The sequence below is a fragment of the Adiantum capillus-veneris genome, chromosome 25 (genome assembly GCF_014529385.1).
Source record: "Adiantum capillus-veneris isolate H3 chromosome 25, ASM1452938v2, whole genome shotgun sequence".
Classification (NCBI taxonomy): domain Eukaryota; kingdom Viridiplantae; phylum Streptophyta; class Polypodiopsida; order Polypodiales; family Pteridaceae; genus Adiantum; species Adiantum capillus-veneris.
In genome coordinates this window covers 1,386,505-1,408,925 of record NC_140955.1, presented here as the reverse complement: position 1 = coordinate 1,408,925, position 22,421 = coordinate 1,386,505, and the positions used below count along the sequence as shown (strand labels likewise).

The 22,421-nt window shown below is 41.4% G+C and overlaps 1 protein-coding gene across 1 annotated transcript; it reads right to left on the bottom strand.

Annotated features, from left to right (window-relative positions):
* Positions 1 to 17,090: 17,090 nt before the first annotated feature.
* LOC147424315 (pentatricopeptide repeat-containing protein At5g27110-like) lies at positions 17,091 to 21,131 on the bottom strand. The gene has a single exon (XM_086499666.1). The coding sequence runs from the start codon at positions 20,853 to 20,855 to the stop codon at positions 18,078 to 18,080; it is 2,778 nt and encodes a 925-aa protein (XP_086355792.1). The 5' UTR covers positions 20,856 to 21,131; the 3' UTR covers positions 17,091 to 18,077.
* Between the last annotated feature and the right edge of the window lie 1,290 nt (positions 21,132 to 22,421).

Here is a 22,421-nt window from a genome sequence, read left to right as displayed (position 1 = left end):
ATGAATTAGAACAACAAATGTACCATGAGAGGAGATTCATGTAGCTAAAGGAGATCTAAGTGGTTTGACAAGGTCCCAACAAGACAAATCAGACAATGATGGAGAGTTGTTGGGCTACAAGGAATGCAAGAAATTGTGCGCCGAATCATTTTGCACGACACACAATTTTCAGGTCCTCTAGCAATGCGAAGGGTTCTCCTCCTTTAAAGATTTCAAATCTAAAACACACGATACTGGCGTAGCACATGCACACCAGATTCTTACGTGTGTATAGACAGAATCCAAACAACAACCAAATAGCCATCTACTTTGCACATCAATTCTATCGTTATTATGTTTTGGGACACAAAGTAGACTGGAACGATCGATCTAGCACGGGAAAAGTTGGCAAGGGACGGCCGATGCTCAAGAGACAAATGAAGGAGAGCCTCAAAGCGCAAGAAGGGCTCCACTTACCTCCCTAAAGAGATAGCAATCCTTGAGTAGTTGTCTAGCCAAGGCATTGAAGTCGCCAACCAAGAAGAGACTGCACAATCATTGCACGCTCGATGCAAAGCATTAGAACCCGAGGATATTGGATTGGAGCAGAAACTAGCAAGATATGAAGAAAAGTTTGGACCCTTAGAAGAAGAAATATTGCAAGCAAGGACAAGCAGATCCATGGGAACATATGAGTTTTGCTTGTCAAAGATCATGGGAGATTACACCCAAGATCTAAGCTAGATCTTCTTTATGCACATTCATCTTTTTTGTAAAATCCCACACTTTTAGAAATAATCAAATTAATGAAATTACCTTTTGTATGAGAGAGAGAGAGAGAGAGAGAGAGAGAGAGAGAGAGAGAGAGAGAGAGAGAGAGAGAGAGAGAGAGACGTCTAACACTGAAGAGATTTATTTGATTAATAATGTCACTTATACATCATCTGGAGTGGCAATCATAGGCACTTAGTCATCTAGTTCCTCCGCATATGAACAATTTGGATCCACATCTTCAAGATCCCACTCAATTTCATTATCAAAGTGGGATTCATTTGCAATTGCTCTGTGGGTCTGGAAACATACGAAGCTTTTCTTTGTAGCTCGTGTAGCTATCCTTGGCAGCTTGTGCATTAGTTGCATATTGCAAAAGAATCTGCAGCCCGTTTAGGAGTTAATCAATTTCTTTTCTTAGTGTATACAAACGAAAAAGATGATTGATTCCACTCACAATTCCCACTAGAGGCGTCCACTGACAAGACTTTGACATCCATGTGTTGTAGCTCTACTTTTTGTCTGCCATATTCTTTCCACCACATAGGTGCACTCATTGTCTTCATTGCATCTATGTGCCATGGATCTTCAAAAATTCCTTCTCAGTTGGTGTAAGCTGTCTTCTGTGTATAAGCAACCCTACCATCTACATCACCCAATAACTGAGCACACACTTCTTTAAAATTATTGATGACCTCATTATTAGCAGATTGATCGTGCATTTGAAACTTTGGATCTAGCACAAAGCGAGCTCCATGCAACGGGGTGTGTAATTGATCCCACCAAAGTTGGTCAGTGTAATTAGGAGCTCAATGCACGAGTGTGTGTGCTCTTAAGGTCATGCTAGAGTGCGCAGGTATATCTGAAGGAAAAGGGCAACAAATATGGATGCTTAATGTGGTTTTTTGGACCAATATGCATTTCCAAGGTGCCTATTGAAGGTGGCTGATCAAAATGTGCAAGGTGAAGAAATAGAAGTGCCAGAGGTGGCCAACAAGGTGATCTACAAACCGGTCTAGATGGCTCCTCAAATAGATCCATGGAGTGCAAGTTATGGCAGTTTGAAGTTTAAAGTGATTTGTAGATCCTTGCTGAATTGGGCAGTAGCCAGTTTCTGGCCAGGGTGGTGATCAGTGCATGGACATTCCAATCTTGTTTGGGGCTTTAGACGAGGATGTTGATAATTTTCTTGTTGATTTTAGAATGATATGCCATATCGTTGGCAAGAGGGATGATATTGAGAAAGTGGAAATGTTGTGGCTATCTCTTAGAGGCAATGTGAAGGAATGGTTTTTGAATATTTCTTCTCAGATTGGAGAAGGCTATGCCCAAAAATAAAGAGATTTGAAGATTGAATTATCCAAAGTTCCAACAATAGAGCAATCACGGGCTTCACTGAAGAGACTTCAATAAAATGGTGAAAACCACTATGCATATGAAGAAGAGTTTGCTCCTTAATGGGCAAGATGCAGATTCACTTCAACTTTTCTAAATTATTTGAATGGATCAATTTATTGATAGCTTGTCTCCATTTCTAAAGACAAAGGTAGCTTGTAGTGGACCTTCTATCTTTGAAGAAGCGGTGTCTATTGCCCAGAGGAAGTTTCACAAATACTTCTACATCCAAAATGGAGTCGCACATGATGTCAAGAAGAAGTACATGTAGGAAGATGTTTCAATCAAAGAGTTTTATCCTTTGCAATGGCTCTTTCATTCTACCCAAACAACTGATGAAGAAAAACTTTTGAGAAGCACAATGAATATATGATAACTTATGATCCAAGTGTTAAAGTGTGTGGGGAAGATTCTCGACCACCACTAGCAAGCATTTAGAGGATGAAGCTATCAACAATGACATTGAGGATAATCAACAGAGGGCAACAAATCCAATCTTTTGGAGGACCAATTGCCAGTCAAAGCAAAGGAAGCTTTTGTGCAATGCAACTCTATGGATAATCAAGAGCTTAAAGGTAACTTTGATCCTATGGAAAGTTTTGAATGTGCTTCTTATTTAAAAGAAGACAGTGAAGAAGAAGAGGAAATTCCATGTGGGGAGATCATAGACTTCATTGATAATAGAGAGATGATTGTGGACATGTACTATCTACTCCAAAACAAATTAGAATGTCAAATTAAGAGTGATTATGAAAATTCTAATCCTTCCAAAAACCTATAAAAGGAGGGCCTCTCTATGTAATGAAAAAACAAGAAGGAAGAAGGAAGAAACAAGAACTGAAGAAGTGTAGAGAGGGAGTATGTAACAAGTGAGAGGCTACAAGCTTTGTGCGCAAGAAGTCTTGCATTGTGCCATGCTAGCTTAGTGAATGCCAAATTTCCATAGCTTGCCTAATGCATGCTCGAGAATGCAAAGTTCTTAGAAAATCCCCCTAGATTGCCATTGCTTATTGCTTTAGTGTAGCACATGCCAAAGATAGTTGTGCTTTTATAGAAGAGAGGAGAGAAGTTGATTGTTTCTTCTACAATTGTACGCTCATTTTGATGGTTCCATCAAAGAAGAGGTGGATTTAGGCTTCACATTTTGATGGTTTTCTCTTGCTTAATGTTTGTAAACATCATGGAATTTGCACAATTGTAAATCTTTCAAGTGCCATGTTGGTGTGTTGGTTATTTGGTTGACATTTTTGTGTGTGTGTGTGTGTGTAGCCCTAGCCTCAAGTAAGCCATTGTAAGAGGGTTGCAAGGTGGAGAGGACTCCCTTGGCCCTAAGACAATGCATGGGGTGGCTAAATTTTAGTGTGTTTTTTTTGTTGATGGCAAATGGGACTTGGAAATTCTAACTGTTGTAGTACCAATTTTGTTTAGCCTTTTTGTGTTGTGATTTTGTTTTAGTTGAGGTGCTCATATCATTTTATCAATTTTTCAAAGCTTTAAGTATGTATGCATAAAGGTTTTCACGATAGCGGCTAAGAATGTGCTCTCTCTCTCTCTCTCTCTCTCTCTCCACTTCGCACACGTCCTAGTTCATGATACAAAAAACTAGGTGGTATCTCTATTTTTTTCAGATTTTGTGTATGGTATTTGGGTGTGTTGTTGTTGTTGTTTTTTGGGGTATGTGTGCTTGTGTTTGTGTTAAGCCCCAAACCCTATGAGCAACACGGGAGCCTTGAGGTATCTAGAGGCCACTTCTCTTGTCGCTTGCCCTGAATCACTTCAATATAAATAAATAAATAAATAAATAAATAAATAAATAAATATTTGTTGATTTTCACGTAAAACAAAGAAAGGAAAAAAACTTCAAATGATGCCTTAATGGTGGGACCCATTCAAGTTAAAGAAGATGCAAACAAAATCAAGTGATGCCTTAATGGAGGGACCCATTCAAGTTAAAGAAGATGCAAATAAAATTTCCTAGCTACTTATTCCTTGGAAGTAAAATTTCAGGTAATCCTGCACTCCTCGTCAGCACTCAGATCGTCAGATACTTCTTCTTTCATAATGTATGATAGTCAAGGAACCGCCGTGTTTTTGAAGGAGGTTTTGAGATGGCAAGCTTCGCAGAAATTATACAAGAAAGCAAACTGCTAATATGGGCACTCGGGCGCAAGCATCACTCAAAGGATTGGTCTAGGACTACTTGTGCCTTGTTGTCAGTAGATGGAATGCCTAAGATGGGGGCAAATCTTGGCCATCGGTAAATAAAAGATCTCAGAATGACAAGAGTATGGACCTTGTGTATCAAGGCATGAAATTATGATCCCTGGATGTTGTCATGGCTTAACATGAGAATGACAAAGCCTTGTAATTTTTTGGGCTGCTCAATATAATTCACTCACAATTGTGAGTTTTGCTCAAAAAAAAAAAAAAGATGCAAATAAAATTTTATGTATGCCTTTCTCTTTTTGATGTATGCCTTTCTCTTTTTTTTGTATACCTTTCTCTTTTCTCCTCTAGTACATGTTTCAACATACCAAAAATAGCATGCTCTAAGTTTATGCTCTTGATATGCTCGAGTCCTCGTCATACTAGTTTATTGACACTGTGTGACTGGTCAAATATTCCATTTTGAAGGCCATTATTCCCTAGGGCATACTAAGTAGAAAATGGGACTTTACACAAAAATAGATGCACTTTATTAGGATTTGATGCACATTTACTAGGGTGTGTCACCACATGATGCAGGTCGTGTTCCCACTTCCCCGCCAAGCATCGACCTCGTCTTAGGCTCCCGTAGATGGTGTGAACCCTTTGCCTTTTTCCTTTGTTTTCCATGTAATATCTGCTAAGATACCCTTTAATCAAACCCACAATAAAAATTTGACACACCTATTGTAACAACAAACACCCTTATCACACACTTGTCGTCAGTGATTGATTGGCTCCTACGATGGTGCAAACCCTTTTCCTGTTGCCTTTGTTTTCCATACAATATCTACTAAGATACCCTCTAATCAAACCCACAAAAAAATGACACACCTTTGAAGAAAATGTTTGACAGACATACTCACTCCATGCACTTTTTATTAGACGGAATCTATCCGTTGTTTGTTGCTTTTCCCAAAGGAAAAACAAAGCATCTTGCACCCCCTCCCTCTATGCCGCCTGCTCCATCCCTCCCTGTTCATGCTCCTGCAATGGAGAAAGGCCCAACTATTTGCTCCTGCTGCCATGCAACGATCTGTTCATGCTCCTGCAATGGGGAAAGGCCCAACTATCTGCTCTTGCTGCCATGTAACGATCTGAGCTCCCCTAAAGGTGCAGCTGTCATCGCATGCACTGTTGTGGCCCTCCTCTTTGTATCCCTACTTCTTCTCTCGGAAGCACCCTTTGATAGTGCGGCTTTCATGACCCATACAGACTGCCTAGAGTAGCATGACAAGATTGCTTACGGTCCCTTCATCTCTCTGGTACCCTCTCTCTTTTGATGCAGCTGACCAACAGAAGTTGCTTTTAGAACTGGCCCATTCCATCCACTTCGCCTACTGGTAGAGAGAGAGCACAGAGATGCCTCTGTCGTGTGCACCGTCTGCATGGCCTGGGATGTAGGTGTTGTGCCTCCAAATGCATCCTTTGATCTGAATTGCTGTAGCACTTGCTTGCACCTCTCCCCTCTATTGCGTGCACCCTCTCCGCCATACCTCCAACTCTTGACTGGTAGTCTCACGGGCTCCCACTGCCCAAGTTTCCTATGTAATATCACTAGCCTAACAGTCGTATGTCACAAAAAATATCTTTTTCTCTCCCCTCCACGTGCCCTGTTCAACTTTTTCTCCTCGAAAGCCATGGAAGGCATCTCCCTCAATTCCCCCAAAATAAATCCTTCAAAATTGTATCAGACATACTTTGATTTTGAGACTCGTAATGGCTCTACTTTCACTTTTCAATACACAAAATCTTCCCAGGATGCTTCAGCATCTCCAATTAGCTTCAAAAGCATTCCTAATGCCTAGGGTTTGACCTCAGCACGTAGAGACTATAAAGAGAAGCTTAACCACTAGGCTATTATTCGCCTTGGCTGCCCTTAGGGGATCCTTGAGCACTAAACAAAAACAAGTACCAACAAACCCCCCCCCCCCCCCCCCCCTTTTTCCTCCTCCACCCTTCCCTTTTCCTTTCTTTTCCCCCTCCTAAACTAATTAATGGTTTCAAAAAAACTCGTTTTGGGGACCTACTTGAAGGTACAATTAAGGGTAGTAAGAACAAACATCCTCATTTTCCAGGAGGAATATTTATAACCAAGATTACTAACTAGGATGAAAATCCTTTCAAAATCCACACTTCTCCTCATCTCACCTTGCCTGCCATGTGGTCTTTCACCCCAAAATGGCATCTTTGATGATTTGGCAACAAAATATTCAAATGTAACATGTGTAATTACCAAATCAATGTGCAAAGCAATTAATCTTTTCTCTCTCTCTCTCTCTCTCTCTCTCTCTCACACACACACACACACACACACACACACACACACACACAAGGGGCCTCAAAAGAGAGAGCACACGATACTGTATATAAAATTATTCAATCAAACGAATCATGTGATGAAATATACATTTATGTACAATGAAACCAAATCCATAATATCTTCACAAATAGAATGGAAAAGAAAAGAAAACCTTTCCACCAAATAGAATGGAAAAGAAAAGAATGCTTGAAAGAGTCTTGAAAGAAATCCCTTTTCAGAAAAATAAGAAAGAATAGTTAACTCACACCAAAGTAATCATATTTATTGAACTCACATGATTAGGTAGCCAAAACGACCAGAAACGATTTTTTTATTTTTTTTTTTTGGGGGAGGTGGGGGGGGGGGAGGGGGGTTATTTATTTATTTTTAGTGTTTAAAGGATCCCCTAAGGGTAGCCAAGGTGAATAGCCTAATGGTTAAGCTTCTCTTTTTAGTGTCTACGTGTTGAGGTCAAATCCTAGGCATTAGGAGTGCTTTTGAAGCTAATTCAAGATGCTGAAGCATCTTGGGAAGATACTGTGTATTGAATATGTGCTCAACTTGACCAAAGTGGTGGTATTAGTTAATTTGATGAAAAGGTTTTGGGTAAAAAACAATATGAGAGGGAGGGAAACAAAGGGTTGTGGGTTAGTGGGCTCTTATTCTCTCTTTAGGAAAATATCCATTTTCTCTCTTGAAGGAGTCCTCTCTCTCTCTCTCTCTCCTTCTCCTTCCTGAACCTGCATTCTTCCTGGTGTTTTTTCTCTTGATTTTTGTCATGTATCTCAGTAGTATTTCTCATTTGCATATTTCTCTCTCACTCCTCTTGTCGTGTTTCCATCCCTTGCTACATTTCCTCTTCGTTTTGGTATAGTGTCTTCATTTTTACAAATAGGCCTAGAGGTGCTCCTTCCTCAAGAAGCTTGCAATAGGAGTGCCATGGTTTTGGATGGAGTTGTGTGAGGGCACAAGGGGTAATTAGCTATGAGAGGAGTCACAAGGGAGTTGAGTGGGGGGTCAAGCCAGGGAAGACAAGGATTGTGTAGAGCGAGAAGCACATACCTTAGAGAAAAGGTTTAATCCACAATAACCAAGACTAATTTGAGGGGTGATGTGAATATCACCCTTCATGAACAAAAAGTCACCATCATTTTGGATTCAGCTAAAAGACATTTACCTCCTCCCTATCAACCTTCAATTTTGCAAACGTGTCCCCCTATCTCATATGGAAGGCCTAACCTCAAAACTTTGATGGGTATGGTGGATAGACCAAGAGGTATTCATCACGTAAGCATACTCAAGAGATTAGAAATTAGTTCCAAACTTACTCAAAGCGTAAAGAATATACACAAAGTAAACTTGATTATTGAGCTAACAAAGCCAATACACGATTCCACCTTTAAATAGGGCTATTGTAGGTGGTACAAGGATAAGGATGTAGTACAAGTCCATGTGAATCCAAAATCACCACCAAATTAGCCCCAAGAATCATTGGTCAATCCTAAAAATGTGGGGGATGAAATAGGCTCTAAATAAACATCGCACATCCTCATATATGTTTAGGACTATGCACATGATATTCATGTGACTCCCTAGTAACTAGAATCCACGTAGACAAGTTGGGATACAAACCAAAAGGCATAAACCATAGAGGCAAAGGCCGCATAACTTAGCTTTTTTTTTTTTTTTTTGGGGTTGTTGGCCATACTCATAATTGTGAGTGGAGATGATATATTTATTTAACAAAGAATGTTTTCAATGAACCTCAAGCTCTACATGTGCCTTCAGGGGACAACATTTCCACAAAACAATCGTACAATTCACTAGCTTGAGCCATTGATACAGCATAGAGCATATATCCATTCTTTGGCTTGCACATTAGACTCTACTCTTGACCCTATTTGAAATATAAGCTCCATGATTTCATGAAAAATATCCTTGAATTGGGCTAGTATAAAATTTATCTCAAAGACCCAATTGCTCCTTTTCTAGATTCGTTACGGTAATAAGATCTGGCAATTTGTGCGCATATAAAAATTTCTTTGTTTTGAAACCTTCTCCTTCTTGAGACCAAGGTAACCTTCCAAGTCATCAACACCCATTTGTAGATTTTGGAGATAAGAACCCATGAAGAAGGGTAGTCTTTAAATAGATGTAAGGGATCCTCCAAAGCTGCTTTACATCCACATCAAATGTATGGGCCATGCCCTCCATCAAGAATCTTGTTTCTAAATGGGATAGCCCCTAAACAATACCTTCCAAGTGAATACCTTCATTGAGCTCAACCATTTTTCTTCCCAAATTTTGTTTACACTCTTCAACCATTTCTAATAGAAATCACACCAGTTTATCCTCCACAATTTGTAGAGTGAAGTGAACCAATCCACCTTATACACTAGCTTGCCATATGTTTCATTGTACTTTTGCGCGTGTTGTTGACTCCAATATAACGATGTCACCTTGATCCTTGGGTCTTGCCACCCATTCCCCCACTACCATGGCAGTCTTCCATAAGAACTATATAATGGGTTTTAGAAAAAAATTCCAATTGCATTTGGCCATTTTTCAAATGGGCGATGCAAATGAAATGTAGGGACTCATAAAGGAATTAATCACAATCAATCTATTGTGGAAGGGGGAGGAGTGTGTCCTCCCACCTTTAATTTTGTTTAAGACCCAGTCAAATCTTTGATTGTACGAGATGTCTAATCCTAGTGGTATATCAAGGTGTCTCATACAATCTTTGGCTGTATGAGATGTCTACACCTAGTGGTATATCAAGGTGTCTCAACACTTTTCCTTTTGAAACAGTCTCCTTGGACCACTAAGTGGCGTCAAACGAGTCACTTTCAATGAGTGAAATCATTCTTGATTTTTTGATGTTGCACTTAGAGCCTAAAGGCATCACAAATAGTGGCTACAAATTGGACGATCTCGAGTGTTCTTCTTAGCATCTCGGAATTGCGAAGAGCAGAGAATCTTTGGCAGATAATTTTACCAACAATTGTTTGTCCCTTGGAAATGCTAGTCCTTGAATCACCCCTTTTTTAGCAATATCCTTCAGCGACATCACCAATGGATAAGAGGTGATTGCAAAGAGTAGAGAGGAAAGTGGGAAATGTTGCTTGATTGATCTCTTTACTTCAAAAATTTCCATGACCCTTTAGTTGAAGAGGAGCTCATAGTAGCTTCCCTCCCCTAGGGTGTGTACTATCATGCATATTTTGGGTCCAAACCCCAATGCCTTCATGTTTCAATGTATGACCATGAAATTTTTTCGTACGCCTTGTCAAGTTCAAGTTGTAGGAGGATGCATTATTGCTTAATGAAGTTTGCATATTCAATGCCGACCATTGCTACTAGGAAGTTGTCATAGATTGATCTTCTTTTGATAAACCCATGTTGATGGGGGGTGACTACTTTGTCCAAGATTGGAGGAGCCTAAGTGATTTAACCTTGGCAATAATCTTGCATGATGTAGTCATCACATTGAGATTGGTTTCCAATGTTTTAAGAAAGAGTAAGACATTAATTTGTGAATTGGCTTGATCGACTCTCTTTTCACACTAGCATCCATCTGACCCACTCTCAAGGCCTTGTTTTTCATCTGGGTTAGTGGGAACTTAAGATCCTCCCAACTCTTCGAAAAATATTCCTGTAATTCCATCCCACATAGGGGATTTTTCCTTTCCCATTGTCTTCAAGGCGGCCCAACATTCATCAGTTGATATTTGCCTTTCTAGGCCTTTTGCTTCTCTTGGAAACACGGTGCTCTTTACATTACTAAGTAGAGTCGATCTTGCCTCTTTGACCATTGCAGTTAGACTTTTGGTTGACTTATAATTTGGTTTGGGCGCTTGAGCATACACCTGACCATATCATTTTGGTTTAGGAATACATCCCCTGTCATTCGAGCTTGCAACTATTAGGTCCCTTCTTCTTTTGACCTTTAGATTTCTATAAAAGTGAGCTTGGTAGCAGTCTCATGTTTGAGGGCAAGTGCTCTATCCAACAACCTAGTATTTTTAAACTCTTTGACTTGCAAATCATCAACTTGAGCCTTTGCTTTTTTTATAGATCTGTTCTACTTCCTCTTGAGTTCTTTGGTTTTTGACATCTCACTCTTTCTTTGCCTTGGACCTTGTACATTTAATTTATATCTAGGTGCTATGCACTAGAGTGTTCCAAGGCTCGAGGGTCTCACTTTCACATATTTTTTTAGCCTTTTTTAGTGCCAACTTAGCTAGGGATATGAAAAGTGAGTCCTTAAGGAGATGCTCCTCAAGAAAAGTTTTTTCTTCTTCCCCTCTGGATAACATTCTTCCTCCATATTCCTAGCAATTATTAGCTTAAGGGAGAAATGTCCAAACATACTTTGGGTGGTATCTACACTCAGCTCAACTAAAGGTGGAAGCCAGTCTGCTTGGTGCAAGATGCATCACATGTTCAGATGGGAGGCCGTGTTGGCATACTAGAGGCTGGTGTAGATTAAGCCAAGTGAGCTACTTGATGGATCAATATTCCATAAGTAGGTCATTGCCCATTTCTCACATAGCGCTTTCCATTTTTTGTTTTTTTGAACCTCCCAACATGCTAGATGAGCCTGTCTTGTCCTTTCTACCTTCCACCATATTAAAATCTCCTATGATGCACCAATCTCCTTCCACAGGTAGATCCATCAATAGTTTAGTGCTTCCCTTGGTATCACATGGGCCATTTATGTTAATAATGGTAAGATATTGGTTAATCCAAAAAAAAAAGAGTGCTCTGCTTTTGGAGGAGGTGAAAAAGTGAGAGACAAACTACTCGTTGATCCAAGAGCATCACTTGGAGGCCACTAGTTGCAGAAAGCAAGTTGTGGGGAAAATTTGGTATTCTACGGAGAGGGAACATTGGGGTTTAGTGGAATTTTAACCATTGTAGATAAGGAGCTAGAACCACAAAAGTGTTGAATCATGCTTTGAGGAGAATCTTGGGTGTGAGGATCAAGTCGACATGATGCCCTCTACATAATCGGATTGAATATTGAAGCCCTCCATCATTGAGAGTGTGGGACAAACTCCTCAACATCCGGAGAAGCTTCCTTTGTATTCTCCCTCTTGTCATCTTCCTCCATATCACTCTGATGGCCAACATTGTCCTCTTTGTGACCCTGCACAATGATAGTCACCTAGGAATTAGACATGTTTGAGGTATTCAAGTCCAATAGGTTTTTGGTCTGAAGCACCTCAAAGAAGTTTCCTAGATCAATAGGAGCTTTCAGACTATAAGGTGGGTTCTCCTTGTAGACCCATCAATCTACACCAAAATTGTAAACTTTTGACATTAATTTGGGAACCTGCATGGGCATATTAGGAGCATATGCATGTAAATCACTGCATCATAATGCTTGTTTAGTATGATTTTATGACTGTTGCATATAACTGCCATTGAAATTTGAATGATTGGTCATTGTTTTGCGGGAAGCTTATAATTAAAGTGTCAAGCATAAGTGCGATATTGACAGAGAGGACTGTGTGCCGCAAGGTTACTGAGTATGAAGTTTAAGAGAGAGAGAGAGAGAGAGAGAGAGAGAGAGAGAGAGAGAGAGAGAGAGAGACGAGCTGTGAACAAGGGTTTTAGGTTTCCTTGCTGAGCGGGTTGAGAGTTAGAGGAAAGGCGAGCCCTGCTCTGCAGTAAGTTGAGGTGAGAAAAGAAAAGAGTTTTAACGTCCTAGGAAACTATCCCAAGAGACCTTAAAGATTTAGCGGATGAGAGTTGAACTAAAGATGAGAAGAAACCTGAAAGAGGCCGAGTACAGGAGGCACGAGCCAGCCTAAGTCACGAGAGAGTTTGAGGGACGCCAAGAAGGGCTGAGTCGATGAGAGCCGAGTTGCGATTGCCGGACAAGATTTCGAGAATAACTTTTTGTGTGTAGTGGGAATAAGGACTTATGGGTACTCATTTACAATAAAGTTTTTTAATGATTATTGAGCAGGTCGAAAACTGTTACGAAAAAAAACCAGTTGAAGGTGGGGTCGCCTGGAGGAGTGGAGAGTCGCGAGCAGAGGGGAGTTAGTTGGTTAGCATTTTCTTGCCAGAGAGGGAGCCAGGAAGTTAGCGCTCTAGACAGAGATGAGAGAGAGAGAGAGAGTATAGCGCTGGTTTTTCTTAGAGAGAGAAAGAAGGAGAGAGAGAGAGAAAGAGATTGCCGATTGCCTGCGTGTATTGAACAGCTTGAGAAGAGGCACCACACGTTGCCAGAGAGGAGTGCTGAGTATGAGTGTGTAGGTTCTGTGTACTGAGAGAAGGAGAATAGCACTGGCCTATGTGCAGCGTTAGTGAGAGACCGAAAAGAGAGAGACTTTTGCTTTGAGGCGGCGAGCAAGCCAGGCTCTGTCGGGCAAGAATCAGAGAGATAGGGAATTACGCAGTTATCTACAGCATAGAGGAGTAAGGAGGGAAGGTTGTTAGCACAGAGCCAAGAGAGACAGAGATCTGTGTGTGAGTGAAGAGAGAAGCCGAGAGGGCGCTACCCTCTAGCAAGGGAACTGAGAGCGAGGATGGAGACAAGCAGAGATTTTCTACTTGTGCAAAGATAGAGAGAGAATGAGGATGGTCGATTAGTAAAAAGAGCAGAGAGAGAAAGAGAGAATTATTACCTGTGTGAACAATTGAGAGGAGAGAGAGTGATTACCTGCAAACCGAAGATTCTAGAGAGAGAAAGAAGCAGAAAAGAGAGAGAAGAAGAATTGCTGTCAATTTCCATGCAATAGAGGAGAAAGGGAAACTAATTGAAGAATCCACACAATTGAAAAGGTATGCTATATTGCAATTTATTATTATTCTGCATGCTAGAGTGAATTATAAGCATAACTTAGAGAAAGAATCCTCATCTAAATGTCACCTATTGAAAGCATAAAAGATGGAAGCTGATCACTGTTTGAGTAAAAAAGAATTGAGAATAGAGAGAATAGGATTGAAACTGAATGGTTTTGACTATGTGTATGGCAAATAAATCATATGTATGCTGAACTTTAGTGAATGATTCTAGAGAAAGAAAGGATAGGAAATTTAAGCATAGAAGTTGGAAAGGATGACTGTATTCTTGAAAAGTGTATTCAAATCATTTCATTGCATTATTGTGAGTGTATGCTAGGGAGTCTTTCATATTAAAAGCATTTGGATGGGGAGAAGTGAACAGTTTGTAAAAAATAAACTAGTTTGAATGCAATTATTCCAATATTCATCTATTTGTGGTGTCAAAAAGTGAGTGCATAGGCAATTGAGAACCAGTTTGATTGTGCAAAATAACAAGATCTCATTATTTGTTAAGTTTATATGTCAATTTGAAAGTGAATCTGGGATCTGTAATTGTGATAAAGAAGTGTTTTTTTGGAAATAAGTGAGTGTCAATAAGAAAGAAATGTTTGTAACAGTGAAATTTGAAATACATTATGGTGTATTGCACTGTTAGTGCTAGTAGATTCGAGAACGTAAAAGTGGGAAATTGATATAAATCAGACATTGTTGGACTACGAAAATTTAACAGATTAACTAAAATACGAACGCATAATCAAGAATTAGCTAAAAGGAACTTGATGGCAAATTAGTGCAAGTCTAGGCTAGTTAGGGGACCGGTGGATTACTTGAACGTTAATTAGAAGACTTGGAAGACGACGTTCATTTGGTGAGTCCGCCGGGAGAAGCTAGCCATGACGCTACAAGAACTTGGAGCTCGAGATTGAAGAGGATGGAGATTAAAGATCGACCAAACAAGATCAAAAATCGGTCAAAGCAGTTTGAATGATTCAAAATCTGGATGTGCAGTTGAGAGATTAGAGGAGGACTGTTGGGGTGAAAGGAAGCCAGGATCAGAAAGAACAGTAAAAACAAAGGAGCGAGTTGGGTTGCCTCTGTGCAAGTTTGGAATGGCAGCAATTATCAAGGTCATCCTTGCGAGTAGAGGAGGCCGTATGCAGAGATGGAGGATGATGACGTAGAAGAGATGGGCCGAAGGGAAGGCACCGGATGAGCCAGACGAACCGGAATAGAGGAAATTAGGGAAGCACAATGTGAGCAAGATGAGTCAATCAACCCGAGGTGGATAAGGGAGAAGCTATTGAAGGTCTGCAGAGGATTTGATCTTGGGAAGAGAAGCGGCCTAAGATGCTGACAGATGAGACAGAGAATCATGGAGCTAAGAAGCAGCTATGGCAGAGATTCCGCATGAAATAGAGAAACCACAGGATGAAACTAAACCGCAAGAGGTCAAGGATGGTGGTGCAGAAGCTCGTAACATCAGAGTAGGCAAGCCCAAGCAGCGCATCTCTTGTTGGAATTCGCCTATGGCACTCTCCAGAGTGGGTTTTCAATGTGCGGCACAGAGTTTGTTTTTAATCTCTCTCTCTTGCTGACGTGTTGCTATCATCTTCGAAAATGTCTTGCTTCTCTAAAGCAACCAAAGGGGAGGTTCATACACACATGCAAAACTTGGGCATGCTAAAAAACGCCGGAGATTTTCAGCGCAGCAAGGGTCGTATTCCCGGGTGGCAGGGCTCATTGAAGATTTTGTGTGAGGGAGCACTTTATGTTTTATTATTTGTTGGGGAAAATTTTGGTGCTCGAAGTTGGGGGTTTTTTCTTTCTTTCTTCATGAACCTTGGGAGTTGTTGCGGGTGAGAGGTTGATGATGTTCTCCTTATCATATGTCATGTGTGAGGTGTGATCAAGCTAGAGTAGAAGTAGGAGATGTAGTAGAAGTTGTAAGAGTGTGAGAGTTTGGAGATGTTTTTGAGAAGTGTGACGAAGATGTGGGGTTTGTTTGTGTCGAAGAAGTTTGGAGAAGTGGTTCGAGGGAAGTGAACGAAACAGTTTATTAAGTATGCTGAATTAGGGATGCTCTTCATCAGTTTTTGTTCGCGGGAGCTCACAAGCTAAGTGAGGGAGAAATGACAGCCTCCGATTTCGTCATCAAAAAGGCTAGAAGATGCAAGTTAATGATAGCATGTCATTATTTTTACCAGTGCTTGCTGGCATCTATGCCTATGTGTACCCTTGTTGCTATGCAATTTTTGCACCATATTATTATTTTGTAAATGCTTGGCTTATTTAGCGGGTCCGCAAATCCGAAGCCAAAGCATAAAACCTCTCTCTTGTGTTGTGCACACCAAATGAAAGGCTATGCCTAAAATTTTAAAGCTATGTAACCTTTGATTTTCAAATAAAGAAAAGAAAGGGGGAGTGGGTCGTGTGATTTGGGAGGTTGGGAGGTTGGAGGTGGTTACACTTCTCTCTTCCTTTATCTACCTCTTGCACGGTTCATTTTCTTCTCTCTCCAATTGGCACAACTCTCTTCCTGCTTCTTGTTCTTGCACTCGTGTGCTTTCTTGCAATATCCATGGAGAGTGAAGGAGAGGATGAAGATGAGGATGGCTTCCATGCCCATTTCTTGTGTGTCATAGCATAGTCCTTTCATATGTGTGTGTGCATGGCTATGGCCATGAGAGAGAGAGAAAGAGAGAGACAGAGAGAGAATGGTCTTTGAGTGTGTTTCTTGAGTGAATTTCCTGCAGCTTTTGTGGCTAGGGTCATGCTCCATGCATATACTTTGCAAGCTTGAGCCCGGATTATTGCAATGTTGGTGTGCTTGGAAGGCAAGCTTTCACTCCTTATGGTGAGCATTACTTTGAGTCAAGGATTTGAAGCGCTTGCATTTGATTACAAATACTTTTTGCCAACCATCATTCTCCTTTCTAGGAGCAAGATGAAGAATAATTTTCTAGATAGGTTGAGCTAGTGGTTTCTTACGGGGGAGATAGAGGAGAACTAAGAATTGGGGGTGGCGTTTTTTCTTTTTTGAACTGCTGCTTGCATTGCTACATTGTGTTCTTAAGAGTTCTAATTATTAGTGACTTTCTTGCTAGTTTTAGTCATTGATTTCTCTTCATTAGGTGCACCTCCACCTTGCTTCTCTATCTCGATATTCCTCAATGGAGAACTGAAAGTCGGGTTACCACAATTTGCACAGATGGATGGAGCTAGGAAGGTGCCAATGGAGGAGGAACACTTAGATCCACAACCCAACCTAAATGAGATCTATTGTTGAAATACCTGTTAACAAGTTGGGACAATACTTTGAAAGCGATGAATCCAATGCGACCATACCAATCACTACCAAGGGATTAACTGTGAAGGGAATCCTTGATGGTGGCACTGTGGTTAGCATTGTGACTAAGAATTGCTAGGAATCTATGGAAAGACCTTGAGACTACAAACATAGTAGTAAAGATGGCCAATGAGACTAATCTGCTCAATGGCTTTATGTAAAAAAGTACTTTGATTTGGGAATACCTAAAATGAATTTGTTGCATGGGCTCTCTCATATGTGTATTGTTTGAGTGCATGTTTGAAAGACAAAATGACTACAATCATTTCTTTCTTGTTCACCCGAGGGGTGATGTGGATATGATAGTAACAAGATGTAGTAGATCAAGACATCCGTGAAATAATCAACACAATCTAGATATGATTGCTAAATAAGTTACAATGATCATGATTCTCATCTAAGATCGTGACGGGATAGTGACTATCATCTTATTGTGCAAGTGCTGGATGTATCTGGTCTAGAATATCGGTACTTAGAGTCAGTGTCCCTTGAAGTAGTTTTTGTCCTATGTCTACATTGCAGATGTAATCGAGGGCGATTGCAATTCTACAGAAGAAGTTTGACCAACTTATGGAACCCAACCGAGTGGCCTAAGCTTAAAGAAATTGGCTTGATAAGTTGTTCCAACTTATGATACCATGGTCGAGGGACCCAAAACCCTTCAAAATAGAGCCACACCAAAAATTGCGTAGCGTATGCTGAGGTAGCAGACTATACGGACACTCGTGATTTGCGACAGGATGCTGATGTGGCAACTGCATATGGACAACCAAAGGTTTTGGGACTGGAGCTTTTCATGTAATTGCTTTTGAATTGGCCAAGGGCTTGGCCTTTGTAAGTGTACCAAGGCCCGGGAGACTTGCTTGGGAGCATTGCAGAGAGAGAGAGAGTACCCTCGGACATTGTATCTGTTCAAGCATAATAATAAAGAAATACAGAGAAGGCACACTAGTCTTTGGGGCCAGTACTTCTGGCCCGGAACTCCATCGTGCTATATTGTCTCTCTCTCAATTTTGTTCAGTTGTTTCAGTTCTTCTCACGTGTTTTGTACCAGATCTTTGGCTTGGAGTGTCCAAGTCTATTACAGAAGTAACCCGGGTGGCCATCTTTACAGGTTGAGTCCACCACATGGCATACATACAAATATATCGAAGAATCTCTAGACACCGCGATCCCATTGATAGCGATGACTCCCATGAAGTTATACATATGCGATGTCTTTATTCAATCATAAACATCGGAAAATCTTCAAGTTTTAGCAGCTACATCCAAACGCCCTCAGGAACAATTGGAATAGCCAAATGTCTTGCAACTTGTCAGCAATGATGTCCATGCAATATCGTCGGGTGAATTGGGCATTGTTTGTATCAAATCTTCTGCCTCTCTTTGACACCCTGTGCGACCAAGGAGATTGACCATACAACTAAACAGCTCAAGATTGGGAGAAATGCCATGGTCTTCGCTCATGTCTCCGAAACAATCTATACCTTCCTTCAGCATGCCAGCATGTGTGCAAGAAGAAATCACACTGATAAAATTGGTGTCAACAGGCTTCAACCCATGCTTTTGCATCACCTCCAGACATTCTTTAGCCAAGGAAAATTTGCCATCAAGCGATAGGCCTGATATCATGGATGCCCATGAAACAGGGTCTTGACTTGGCAACGCATCTAGCACTCTGTATGCCTCACAAGAACTGCCAAGCTTCCCATAGACATCAACAAGAGTGTTTCCTATAGCTCTATCTGTGTCTAGCTGGGTTCTCACTACTTGATCATGGATCAGTCTTCCCCAAAGCAAATATCCAGCAGCACCGCATGCTTTAAGACAACTTAGAAACACGACTTTGTTTGGTCTTACGCCTTCTTTTTGCATCTGCTCGAAGAGTTTCAAGGCAGTATAGTTGTGACCATCCACAACATATGCAGTGATCATTGCCCCCCATGAGACTATATCTTTGTCTTTGAACCCATCAAATAGTTTCTGAGCCTCATCTAAAGAACCGCATTTCGTGTACATATCTATTACAGAATTTTCCAAGATTATGTCTACAGCTACTCCAGAACGAATGATTTGGTCACATATTATCCGGCCCCGGCATATATCGCCCATACATCCACAAGCATTTATAAGGCATGAAAAAACAACTTTGTCTGGATTAAAACCCTCCTGTTGCATTTGCTCAAAATACTCGAATACAGAAAAGATATTACCATTTGCAGAACAGCCTGCAATAATAGAGCCCCAGGCTGTGGGATCTCGACAGGGAAGCTTCAGAAAGATAGACTGAGCTTCCAAAAGGTGGCCACATTTCGCATACATGTCAATAAGAGAGCTTCCAACAATCACGTCATCCTCACACGCTTCCCTAATAACCTGATCATGGATCCATCTCCCAGATTCCAAAGAACCCAAACTACCACATGCTTTTGATACGGACGAAAAAATGACTTTACTGGGAGAGAAGCTCTTCCTCATCATTTTCTCAAAAGCCTCTAAAGCGGAGCAACTGTGGCATCGATGAACATATCCTTGGATCAGGGCTCCCCATGCCACCACATCAGGATTGGGCATTCCCTCAAAAATCTTCTCAGCAGACTCTATGCAGCCACATTTCGCATAGAAATCAAGTAATGCGCTGGCAATGACCAACTCGGCGTCAAGTTCATGCCTCAAAATGTGATGGTGAAGCAACATGCACTTTTGCAAGCACCCCACAGCCCCCTCACAAGCTTTCAACAGATGCAAGATGGTGGATCTGTCAGGTACTACACCAATTTCCTGCATTTTATTGAAAAGCTTCAAAACAAAATCGTCGTTTCCATGTTCCACATTTCGAGCCATAAAAGCATCCCAAGACTGCACATTCGGACTCGGCAACTCAAGAAACACTTTCTCTGCCTCATCTACAATGCCGACTTTCGCATACACGTCAGCCAAGGTAAAGTTCGTGCGAGGGTCATTGTTTAGGCCAAGGATCACCATATAACAATGTAAACGCTTAACGTGCTCTATATGCTTGATGGTGCTGCATGCTCTCAAAAGACTCTCAAATACAACATTGTTTGGACTGATACCATTCAATTGCATGCAGTCGAAAAGGTGAAATGCAATATGCAAATCATCATTCGCAACATAAGCACAAATCATTGTTCCCCACATAACAAGGTCCCGAATCTTCATCTCATCAAACACACTCCTTGCCTCCTTGATGCTTCCGCACTTTGCATACATATCTACAAGGGAACTGCCCACGACAACATCCAACAAAAATCCACTACTTCTTATCTGTTCATGTATCAACCTTCCCTGTTGTAGAGCTTGTATGCTACCGCAAGATTTGAGTACAGATGAGAACACCACCATACTTGGCTTGATGTTAGCTAGTTGCATTTCGTGAAACAATTCTAACGCGGAAAAACCATCCCCGTGCTGTGTGTAAGCTGCGATGATGGTGCCCCACGTCACAACATCTCGCTCTTCCATTCCATCAAAAATTTTGCGTGCCTCTTGCAAATAGCCACATTTGGCATAAAAATCAACAAGAGTACTCTCTGTAATGACATGTGCGTCACAACCACTTTCTAAGATATGAAAGTGTAACAACTTGCCCATGTGTACAGCCCTTAAGCTGCCGCATGCTTTGATTAAGCAAGAAAATGTCACCCCGTCTGGCCTTGTGCCTTGAACCTGCATCGCCTCCAACAAAGCCAGCGCTTTCTCGTCCTCCCTGAGCTTGACATGAGCTGAGATAATGGAGTTCCATGTATAGACAGATGGCTTTGGGACCTTCTCAAAGACTGAATTTGCCTCGGACAAGCTTCCGCAAAGAGCAAACAAGCGAATGAGATGATCGGCCAGAACAGAGACATTGTAGAATCCGGCACATGACAAAAGGGATTCAATGTTCCTGGCAGCTTGTATATCCTTCCTGGCGATTGAAGCCAAAAGCAGAGAATAGAGGACATCCTTTGAGAGAGGAATTCTCTGCTGCTGGATGGCTTCCAACACTTGCTCCAAGCGTCCTTCCCTACAGAGTCTTCTGACGTCTTCCATGAGGCAAGAGTCCCCTGCGCTCTGCACAGAACACTTGTGCTGCACATTGTGACATGGGGCACTTGACGTGGATCCACTCTGCGAGAAAATATTTCCCACACATCCCAACCAGGTAGCAACGCGCTGCCAACAAGATGACAGGGAGCGACTTCCCCTCTCTCTAACTCTCTCTAGCGGGGCTCGCCAACCTTCCAAGGGACAGGTTCATTTTTGAAGTTCTTCATCACCTTCAATAGAAGTGCCACGGCTTACATGGCTTCTTTTCACCTTCAATAAAAGGTAGCTAAGTTTGTGGAGATAGTCCATGAAAGCAGTGTAACAATTAACGCCATTGGGAAGCAAAAGAACTCAAAAGATTGGAGTAAGTAGGACCCTCAGAAATGTTGTGAATGTGTGAGATCATCCATTGTCAAGGGATGGCTCTCCCATTAGCCAATATATTTAGAATCCCATGGCTCGTGATGAGCATGACAAGAATCTGTAATTTTTGGATGTGGTAATATAATCCACTCACCATTGTGAGTTTTGCACAAAAAAAAGGAAGTGGCAATTTTTACAAGAACGATCTTTTTGGCCTGCAAGAGAAGGCCTTAGTGCAGCGTCGAAAAAAAGGTGCAAATCCTGGCCGTTGCTCAAGTCTACGGGATGGGCGCCACATGGTCGTTTAATCCATGTTCAGATGCCTCTTTCGCTGCATGGCGTTTTCAAAGCGTTCGTATTCTCATTCACCTGCAACGTGTGGACGAGGCGTTAATTCTTGCGATTTCTCTGTGTCGATTGCGCAGGGGAATCAGTGCAGTTTTAATGAGATTCGTAGGGATGGTGTGTTGGTTGCGTTTCGCGGGCTGTGAAGAAGATACGGTGGAGGTCGATGCATGGCATGGACAGGGGAGCTTCTGGTTGCAGATGGGTCGTTGCCTGATGATCGTGCTGTGGTGAGTAGACTAGCTTTTTGTCGCTTGATTTTAAGTGACTGTCGTGAACGGTTGTATAATGCTTCTGTTGTAGGTGAGCTTTGCAAACTCTCGCGAAGGTGATTGCATGCAACTAATTGCTGATTTGGAACGAGAGGAGAATGTGATGTGTGTGGCTCGAAACATTGCTCCATTCAATGGTCATGCCAACACACTGCCGGTGCTTGACATCACTGTCCTAGTCCTTGTTCATAGTCCTCGTTTGCGTCAAATCTTGGTTGAAGTTTTGCAAGCTCAAACCGAGAGTTTAGGTTACAGTCGTGAGGTACATTTCTTGTGTATTGGTGTGCTTTCCTCAATTGTGTCTATAGTTAAAATCTGAATGCAGTGGACCTTGCAGTTGGTTGGAATGTTGCGCTTTACCAACATCAACTCAGTTCTATTGGAAAAGCGATGCCCACTTTGTAAATCTACAAAGGTTCACAAAAGTTCCCAAGGAGGATTTTGTGCTGCTTGTGACTAATCCATTGATAGCACAACCATCCCATAATTTGATGCACACATCACTAGTGACAATAATAGTGTTGTCAATGCTCAATTTGTTGGTTCTATGGTAGATGTTGTGCTTGGTTTTAAAGAAAGATTCAAGGAG

Bases quoted from the DNA above. Each gene is read 5' to 3' on its own strand.
- LOC147424315 (XM_086499666.1), bottom strand. From the start codon at position 20,855: ATGGAAGACGTCAGAAGACTCTGTAGGGAAGGACGCTTGGAGCAAGTG.